The following is a 10,518-nucleotide window of genomic DNA, read 5'->3' as shown; positions in this document are numbered from 1 at the left end:
ATACTAAATCTTAAAACTTTTACATGAATCACAATATTTCAACTTTTTAAAATCTAGTTTATTTAGATCTAACCTAATTGTTAGAGATCCTTGTGTTTTTTTCCATATGAAACACGAGAAATTTTTAGATATTATTCAACAATGAATAATCCTTTAAAATATACATCGAGTACGAGGCTCAAAGTGTTTGGTGCATTATACCTTCACGTGATTTTAAATTAATTATTAGATCATCTCGTTGTTGGATCTCTGACCAACTCAAAACAAATTCCACATACTAACTTAGGACACATTGTTATTTTATTTTTGAAAACAGAGTTAAAGTTTTGTATATTTTCAACGAGGAATAAACTTGCATACAATGTCATTGAAAAGTAAAAAGATCAAGACCATATTAATTTAAGAGATGAAAGTTAAAAAGTCTAATAAATATTTTTCTTAGAATTATAATCTTAACATGTTACTTTTATTCATTTTGTAAATAATTCATGCACAATAATAACTTAGAAATAGTGGAAGTGATAAAAATTACCTTTTCCACATATTCTATACAATATTTTAAAAAATAACCTAACTAATATAAAAATCTTGACACTCGGGATTTTTTGGTTGTTTAGCACAATAATCATAAAATAAAAATTTTCCCCTCACATTTTTATAAGCTTGAATTTGTTGAGGATTTAGATCCCAAAAGCTTTCATGATTCCACCAATAACTTGAGGAATTACATTGTGTGATGTTGGTACTTTGAGCTTGGCAACCATTGATTCCAAATCCTTTGTAGTGAGCTTGAAAAGGTGCACCACTCCAATTAATTGGAATTCCACCAGAACTCCATGTATGTGTCCATATAGTTGCATAAATCATCATTGCCTTAGTTATATATCTCCCTCCATTATTTGTGGTATTCTTGAACACTCTTATAGGAATTTCATCAACAAAAAATCTAACACATATGAAAGTTATTCTTATTAATAATAAAAAGAGATAAGAAAAAGGGAGAAGAAGAATGATAATAATTAGGGTTACTTACACTAATTGTTTTTCATTCCAAAGAAGTGTGTAATTATGAAAATCCAAAGTTGGATCAAACCAAAGATGAATTTGTTGCTCCCTATTACCAAGGCCATTAATATAAATGTTTGTGTGCAATATATAAGGCCGTTCGTTATTTCCGCCTAAGAATTCAAAGTCTATTTCATCTCGAATAGGTCCAACATCCGAAATCAACTGCGAACAAATTTAAAATGAGATAAATTATTTAAATTTTAAGATGACATTAAAATCAAAATCACAAAATATATATAAAAAAATTACATAGAAAGTTGTTATCACAGCTATAGAATCCTTTTGAGGCACTTTAATTTTCATGTTGAATAATCCAGAACCATATCTTTGCCTCGACATAAAACCAGAACCTGTGAAACAAAAACAATTATTTGAATAATATGTGTATATTTAGATAATTCTTATGAATATCTTACCTGAATGTTCATCCAATGTAAGTTGAACTTCATTGGTTTGGTCATTAACTCTCATATTTTCTTTTCCCCATAGAGAAGCATAGTTTAGGTTAAATGGAATATTATCCAAAGGATCACATTTGATGTGTAATGGAAAAAGAATAGAAAGCAATATTAAAAATAATAGACTAAAGAAACACATTATGACTTATTTTTTATGATATGATATGGTAAGACTAGTGTTTAAGTATGTGTATATATATATCAACTATTTTGTATAAAGCAAGAATGAAAGAAGAATGAGAAATTATCCGATAAAGAGCTGAGTTGGAATTTCTACAAGAACAACTTGGACCTTATTCACGATAAGTCTTAAGTTAATCCACTCAAAATTCTAACAAATCAATCATTTAATATTTTTTTTCATTGAATTTATTGTTAGTGAAATGAGATAATGACACTTGTAATATGTTAAAAATAGATTTAATTATATTTTATTATATTAATGTAAATTACTCATTCAATTAGTTTTTACCAAATAATTAAAATTGGACTAGTCATTAAATCTGCATAGACGAGGGTTTAAAGTTTAAAAGGTTTAACCAGATCAAACGTAGGTCTAACCGATTCTAATGAAATATATTGTCTCATATGATATTAGAAAATAATTTTTAAATTTTATGTCAATAAATATATAAAACTTAATTTTACATTTGTAAAAAAGACATAATCTTAAATGTGATTTTAAAATATTGATCTTGAACTTGTATTACTAACCCATTTACTAAAACCAAAGAATCACATGCTAGAGTCAGGAAAATAAAAATAAAAATTGTTTTGAAGTATCATGTGAATTACATACAAATGCATTGGTCTCAAGAAAAAGGAAAATTGTGAACTATCATTTTTCTTTGAAATCTGTTTTTTCAATTAATGAAAAAATTGATTATAAAATAAATTTTATAATAAAAACCAAAATATTTTAAAATAAATTTTATAAATTTATTTCTTACTTATTAAAATTGTAAAAGTTATATATAGTGATACAAACATTATAAAATAATTTTCTAAAACTTTTACTCTATAAATATATATTTTTTAAATATTCAAACAACATCAGATATTTTTTACTGACTTAGCACTTTAAATAAAATCAAATTCCGCAATCTTTAATAATTATTTTCAAAGAGTTAAACTCATGAAATTATTTCAATAATTTATAAAAAAAAAATTATAATTTTAACATTATAATTTTTCGGGTTAAATGTGTTGTTGGTCCCTATCAAATTATCAAATTTTACTTTTGGTACCTGTTAAAAAAATGACATGTTTTGGTTCTTATAAAATTATTATGCACCTAGTTTTAGTTCCTGCTGATCATGATTTAAAAAAATGTATAATCAACTATAACACATCATAAAATAAAAGAGAGTTTTCTCATTAAAAAAATTTTAATTATTATTTTTAAATTAAATACACATAGAGATTAGCCTATGATCATGATTTTCTCAACTATAAAATAAAACTAGTTAACTAAATATTTTAATCACCTTAATAAATATTTGATGCTAATAATTAAATAATAATAAATTTGGTTGTGCTAAATCAAATATTACCAACTTATTTGAGAAATAAAATAGTATGATCCTACCAATCGTTAGTTGGTCCAGTGGTGATTGGCGGTGGACTTGGTAGGGAGAACCACGGTATCCTAATCTTTATGTGAAAATATTTTATTATTTATTATCTGATTAAATCCATTTAAAGATTCATCCTAAAAATATCATCACAAACTTGAATTTTATAATTCTTACATTCTAAGATTCATGAGTTTGAGTGTGAGATTTCTACTTACATCAACATGACTAGATGTAATTAGAAATTATATATATATATATATATATATATATATATATATATATATATATATATATATATATATATATATATATATATATATATATATATATATATATATATATATATAGAAATATGTCCGTCTCTTAAATAAAATTATCACAAGATAAAATCAAATTTATAAATTTTTAGACTAAAATATCTCATTACTTAGTTATTCGGGTTTTATATTCTATTGTATCATTTGCACAAGAGATGGTTTCAATTCGAAATTATTTGCCTCGAAGGCAAGAGGAGCAATGCTCGCGTGAGGTTCCTCTTGTGATGGGACAACGTAGTCCTTGAGAGGATGGTTGTTGTATGCAACCATATCTAGGATATTATATTTTAAGTGAAGTTGTCTAATTATGTGTTTTAGATGAATAAAACAATTGATTTTGTTTATGGGTTGTGCTAACTCATTTCTTGAGGTACGACTATCTAGCATACAACCTAGATAGAGAAGGGATAAGTTTCCTTAGTCTCTACGGTGAAACAACGGAGTTACGAAATTGATTAAATTAGTCCTCAACAACGGCGTCAGAAATTTGATGGGAGTGTTTCACAAGTGCACGGGATTTGTTGTAGTTTTAAAAGATATCTAACCCACTGGGACTAAAAATCAATCTAACGTAATCTATTGATGCTATGTAAATCTAAGACTAAAGTCTTTTGATCAAAGGGAACTAAAACTAAAACTAAAAATTAAAACTATATTGGTTTTTTAGATAATATCAAATAAGGGAGACTGGAACGTGATTCTCAGTGTTCCTCTGGGACTCAACAAGTTCTTGTTTGTTTTGATTTAAAAATACCTTTCGGAAGAAAATATCAGTTTAAAAACATTATTCACTCTCACGCAGCCCGTGTTTTGTTTCGATACCGTAAATGTTTTGATATCGCTCACCTATTTACAATTTTGGAACAATTTTTCAAAACAAATAAATCCTAATTCATTACTATAGCGCTCTCGCGCAAAACCTTTTAATCTTAAAGCTAAAAATTAGAACCAGAATAATAGTTTGATGTAGAAATCACCCCAGTTTCATTTACCGAGTCCCATCGGAACAACGATTCTCACATATGGGACTCTATAAGTTTAGCCAAACATAACGTGTATAAAACTCATGTTATTAATATTACGAATACAAATAAGAAACATGATGATAACTATAATTCAATTTAGCAACACAAGCATATAAAATAAGATTCAAACATCTACGTTACTAGCTAGTGATAATAACATATAAAACTTACGGAAATTAAAGCAATGCAAGGATTGAAAGCGGAAAAACTTGAATATGAAAAACTTGTGAATGAAAACAATGGCAGGATTAACTTAAATTGATTCAAGTGCAATAGTGAATTCTGATTATGTGAATACAAATGGTGTACTAATCACTCAACGTGAACAATTAGTACTTTTATGGTAAAATATCTGTCTAAATGAAAACTAGAAGACTTTGATGACAAAAACCTAATATCTCATATATATATATATATATATATATATATATATATATATATATATATGTATGTATATATATATATATAGTGTTGAAAGAGCCTGGAAATTTGTCAATTCGTGTGGAAATCAGTTGAGGAATAAGTGTGGAGATGGGGGAAGAATAGGTCAAGTTGTTGCTAGAAATCTTGGCACGAACGTCACGGCGTTCGCCATGAGTTCAAAATGTATGGATGTGGCAAATGAGGGACATGGCGAGCGCCATGCCCCTGTGGCGACTGCCACAAGTTCAAAATGTTCAAAACTTTGTTTTCTTCATGCTTTGTGTCTTTTCCTCCTCTTTAGACCATCTTAGCTTCATTTTGTCTCATGCTAACTCTACATGGAAAATATCGACAACATACACAAAATACTCGCATAACACTACATACAAACATAAAATGGACATAAAACATATAGAAATGCATACGTATCGAGTCAGAAAATTCTATAAGTTCCATGGTTATTAGGTTGCATAAGGCTTTTAACGGGGAGCAGGAGTTTGAAATTGCTCCTAAAACCTTCATCGGCGATGAAGTTTATCAACGATAAGAACACCTTAAAGTTGTCTTTAATTGGAAAGAAAAAAGACGGTCCCGTTGGGAAAATATTTGGAAAAAGAGGTATGTGTTCTTTGATATTCCATATTGGTCTAGCCTAGATGTAAGACATTGTCTTAATGTGATGCATGTGTAGAAAAATGTGTGTGATAGTTTGATAGGAACACTTCTAAACATTCCAGGAAAGAATAAAAATAATAATAATTCTTGTTTAGATTTGGTGTAGATACGTATACGACAACAGTTGACTCCAGAAGATAGAGGAAAAAGATCTTATTTGCCTCCGGCATGTCACACTTTATCTAAAAAGGAAAAGGAAAGTGTTTGCAAGTGTTTGCACAGTATCAAAGTTCCCCAAGGTTACTCTTTGAACATCAAGAAACTTGTATTAATGAAAGATCTCAAGTTAATTGGCTTAAAATCTCATGATTGTCATGTCTTGATGCAACAACTTCTACCAGTGGCTATATGGGCATCCTTCCAAAAAAATGTAAGAGTAACTATAATCAGATTGTGTTTATTCTTCAATGCTATATGTAAGAAAGTTTTTGATTTAAAAAATTAAATGAATTAGAAGATGAGGATGCAATAACATTGTGTCAATTGAAGATGTATTTTCCTCCATCAGTTTTTGACATTATGGTTCACTTACTTGTTCATCTAGTAAGAGAAATCAGGTTTTTGGTCCAGTTTATTTAAGTTGGATGTATCTTATAGAGCGATACATGAAGATATTTAAAGTATATAAGAAACATCACAGACCGAAAGCTTCGATCATTGAAAGATTCATCATAGAAGAAGCTATTGAGTTTTGTTCAAACTATTTGTTGGAAACAAAGTCTATTGAAATTCCAAAGTCTCTTCATGATGACAGATTTGAAGTTACAGGTACTCAAGGTATATATATATATATATATATATATATATATATATATATATATATATGACGTATCATATACCTTACATAGAGAACGCAAAACAATTATAAAGGAAAAATACTCCCGAATGAATGTCAAGTGGTTGTTGACAGACACGGCATAACAAGAAATTCATAAGTTGAATTAATAAGAGCAAGGCCATCTGAATTTTTTAAAGGCCCTGTGTAGATTAGTCATGGTTCAACCATGACAAAATAATTAGAGGCCCTATTTACCCTCATTTTAACAGTGGCAATGATTTATGAGGCCCTATTTAATTACGATTTAATCATAAAAAATTTAAGGCCCTGTGCGGTAGCCCTCCTTGCACGCCCTCAAAGACGGCCCTGAGTAAGAGGGTTTCAAATGATGATGATGATGCATCTGAGACAATTAAATGATTGTCGTACATGCCAAAAATTAGTGTGATAACTTCGACGGCATACGACACTAGTAATTATTCCTTTTATACAAACTCAAAATATGACCGTAGTACAATGCAAAATAGTGGGGTTATGGTTGAGGCTAAATCCATGTGTTTTTCTAGTTCGAAAGATAAGAATCCTCTTTTTGGCAACCACCGCGTTATATAGTGTCATTGAGGAGATTTTTAAGATTGATTATTTTATTTTCAAAGTCTATTTATTTAAATGCAAGTAAATTCCCAATAATAATGTTGTACAAACTGATGAGTTAGGATTCATACGGTCGACCTTGGCAAAGCAACTTATAAGACTAAACTATTCATCATGTCTACTCAAGCAAAACAAGTTTTTTATGTGACATACCTAAACAAGTTTTTATGTCATATTCCTCATAGTGATGATGAAAGTTTTGATATTCCTTCCACTCCTTCTTACGCAGCACGAGTGCCTAATTCATATGAAGAAGTTGACAGAGATGATTTGTGTGTTATTTATAACGATCATCAATAAGGCATATGGGAAAATTAACAAGTAAGTATTTTATATTCTTCATTCACAGTTTATTGTATATTATAATTTTAAATTATGTTATTTAATTTTCTACAACTATTATTATTTGAACTTATAGGTGTTTAAAGTCAAGACACCAAGAGACAAGTGTCATACCCTAATTTTTGACCCCCCTGAGATGACATATCTTCAGGATTTTTCATCAGGTCAAGACAAGTACCCAGAGCAGTCATTTCTCCATCTGGTACCTAATCGAGGATGCTCAAAGACAAGAAAGCTCAGGCAAAGGATCAATCAATACAAGGACTAGTCTCTAATACAATCATGGGGCTCAAAAACTTCACTTTTCTCATCTATGATTGATTAGACATCCAGTCATATGAGTACAGGTTTACTCAGGTCACCAGACTAGGGTTTTGAGCCTATCAAGGACTAAAATCAGGGATCACATTTGGGAAACCCTAAAAAACCTCAGAGGGTCATTCAAAGACATCAATCATCTTCAAATAACTCATATTACAAGGTCTACTGGACATCACACTTCAATTCAAAATCTACAGTCATTACTTTCACATGGTCGACAAATTAGGGTTTTGACCTAATTCACCAAGATAGTTGACTTCTGATCAGGGCATGAATCCAAAACTCAAGACATGATTCAAGGATCTCTACTACCTCCATATAATCCATTTATATCATCCATTTGTGGAGAAGATCTTATTTCTACACAAAAGCCCAAAAAATTCACTTTGTCAGGAAAAAGTCAACTGTGAAGGATCATCATTGACTTTTAAGGTTTTTGGTCAAAAAATGACTTTCAAAGATCAATATCATCAATATATGGATGTCAAAGTCATTTGGCCAAAGAAATTCAAAGAAATTCATCAAGGAGCGAAAAGTCGGGAATTAGGGTTTTTGAAGGCATGGTGAGATCTCAAAATTTCACCTACACAACTCAAAAAACTTCCAACATGAAAGTTGTAGATCTTGCAAAATAAAACAACATCTTACAAAGGAACTTTTTTCAAAAGATCAACCATTTATGAAGTTTTGGAAATTTTGAAGTTTAGGTCATAAACACTTAGAAATTTTTCTAAGTGTTTTAACCTAGTTTTCATCCAACTTTGGGCCCATTTTTCACAAATTTCCTAAATGATTCTGAAGAAGACATAAACTAATGATTTGAAGTAGATGTTTAGGGCTTTCCAAATTGTGTTCAACCTTCTCCAAATTCAATTTGAGCTAGGAGTTATGCTTGTCCAAAGTTGGCCTCATGAAGTAAAATTATAGGTCATGGGCACTTTTGGACTTTGCAAATTTTGTGCAAATAACCTCTCTTATGGATGCTACACGACCCATAACACATCTGAAACCATGCCATGCATTCATTTTCACCATGCCATAAGGATTGAAGAAGATTCTAAAAACAAGAACATGTGATTATGTAATGATTACATTTGAGAATTTATGGCAAATTGATGAATCACCCAAGGAATCTTCTCACCAACCAATTAGAGCTCACTTTGCATCTGAATTGTCCCCTAAGATCAGATAGAATCAATGGATAGGGGAGGTGGCTCGAAAATGCAATGATCACACTTGGATATTCTTTGAAATTCCTTCATGGCTAAGAAAGCAAATCAACTTCACTAAGGAAGCTCACTCCTCTGCAGCTATACTGATCCATTTGCCTATAAATACAGATGCATTCCTCATTCAAAAACACACCAAAGCAACCATATTCCTTGCTTTCTCTTTCTCTCCTCTTGTTCATTGTTTTTCAAAGTTCTTTGGCAAGAAGAATCGATTTCTTCAAACCAGAGCTTATCTTTGGGAAGTGAGCATTCTAACATCTCAAGGGAGGTCATTTGAGGTGATCCAAGCACCTGGATCACTTCTGTAAGTGGAGGAACACCATTGTTGCTCTCACTTTGGAGCACTTGCAGTTGGAGGTCCATGGAGTGATTCAGAAGGTTTCAAGGCAAGCCAATCATCCAGACACACTCCTCAGGTCATAGTGAAGCTAACCAGATGGCTGCAGCTCATCTGTAACTCCAAATTCAACAACCTCCATGTTCACTTGAAGCTGAAATCGAGGGAGGTCCATAGAACAATTCAGAAGGATTCAGGCTACAATAAGCATCCAGTTAGCATCATTGAGTCTCAGGGAAGCTATTGAGATCATTCATTCAAGCCCAGGTGCCCTCAATCATCCTCACGACCTCCATTTTCAGAGGTAAGTTTCTGAACTTCACCTCTATAATTTAAGTACTCTTTGTGAAATAGCTCGATTCTATCTTGTTCAGCATCATCAGAGGATTGAAAACCCTCTATCATCATCCATTTATCTTTCAGTATAGTCATTTAATTTGATTTTGAAATTTTAGGGTTCTTCACGATTTCTGGTAAATTAGTTAGATGTAGTTAATATTAGTTTATGTTAGTTACATATTTAGAATCGTGAGTGAAATTAGAGCAAGTTTCGTGTTTACATCATGGCAAATGATTGAGAAATGAGTGAGTTCAGAAATTCAAATTCATAAGAGCTTGAGGTTGAAGACGAAGATGGTGGTGGCGCGCAAAATTCAAATCTCAGGGCAGAGTTTATTTTATTTTGAGTGGTATGCGTTTTATTAATGACTAAACAACTTGCCCTAGTGGCCACACATGCGCCCTTAGTATCATCATGCCACAAGTCTGGGGTTCGAATCCCCCTCGCCCCAGACTTTTTGATTCTTTTATTTTTTAAGGATTTACAACTTGTTTTGAAATATGACCAAATGGAGGCAAGTCACTAACACTGAGCGCGCGTTGGCTCAGTGGTGTTGTTTTGGACTGGTGACCTCAAGGGCGTGGGTTCAAACCCTCCAAGGGCCAAAACTTATTTTTTTAACACTAATTTCTTTCATTTCTCTTCACAACTTCACATATTTATTTAACCTATCAAAATAAATCATTTTCATTTCATTTTTTCACACACTTTTTATTTAACATATCTATTTTGTGAATAATCAAAAAAATCATAAAAATATTATTTATTTCATGTATTTTTATTAGGTTTAAAATAGTATGTTTTAGGTGTTTTCTTAAATACTTGAATACATATTTTTCACTTTGTTTTAAATTAAATCACTTTGTAAATAATTCTATGATGAAACCCTAATTGTTTAGGTCTTAATTAAGTAAAAATCTTTATTTTTACTTTAATTAAGTTGACTTTTGTCAATTTTCAAAGCTGTTATC

General features: G+C 30.8%; 1 protein-coding gene across 1 annotated transcript; it reads right to left on the bottom strand.

The window, feature by feature from the left end:
* Positions 1-570: 570 nt before the first annotated feature.
* Positions 571-1,665, bottom strand: LOC131622018 (xyloglucan endotransglucosylase/hydrolase protein 2-like). The gene is made up of 4 exons (XM_058893069.1): positions 1,485-1,665; positions 1,318-1,418; positions 1,034-1,230; positions 571-946 (listed from the first exon to the last, which is right to left on the bottom strand). Exons 1-4 carry the CDS (start codon positions 1,663-1,665, stop codon positions 571-573), a joined length of 855 nt encoding a protein of 284 aa, XP_058749052.1.
* Positions 1,666-10,518: the final 8,853 nt, after the last annotated feature.

This window comes from Vicia villosa, unplaced genomic scaffold, assembly GCF_029867415.1.
Source record: "Vicia villosa cultivar HV-30 ecotype Madison, WI unplaced genomic scaffold, Vvil1.0 ctg.000022F_1_1_2_unsc, whole genome shotgun sequence".
In the NCBI taxonomy this organism is placed as follows: Eukaryota; Viridiplantae; Streptophyta; class Magnoliopsida; order Fabales; family Fabaceae; genus Vicia; species Vicia villosa.
This window is presented reverse-complemented; position numbering and strand designations above follow the sequence as displayed.

Coding starts and splice junctions, on each gene's coding strand:
- LOC131622018 (XM_058893069.1), bottom strand. CDS start 1,665: ATGTGTTTCTTTAGTCTATTATTTTTAATATTGCTTTCTATTCTTTTT. Junction 1,419..1,484: donor TACATTGGATGAACATTCAG/GTAAGATATTCA, acceptor TTTGTTTCACAG/GTTCTGGTTTTATGTCGAGG. Junction 947..1,033: donor TGGAATGAAAAACAATTAGT/GTAAGTAACCCT, acceptor CATATGTGTTAG/ATTTTTTGTTGATGAAATTC.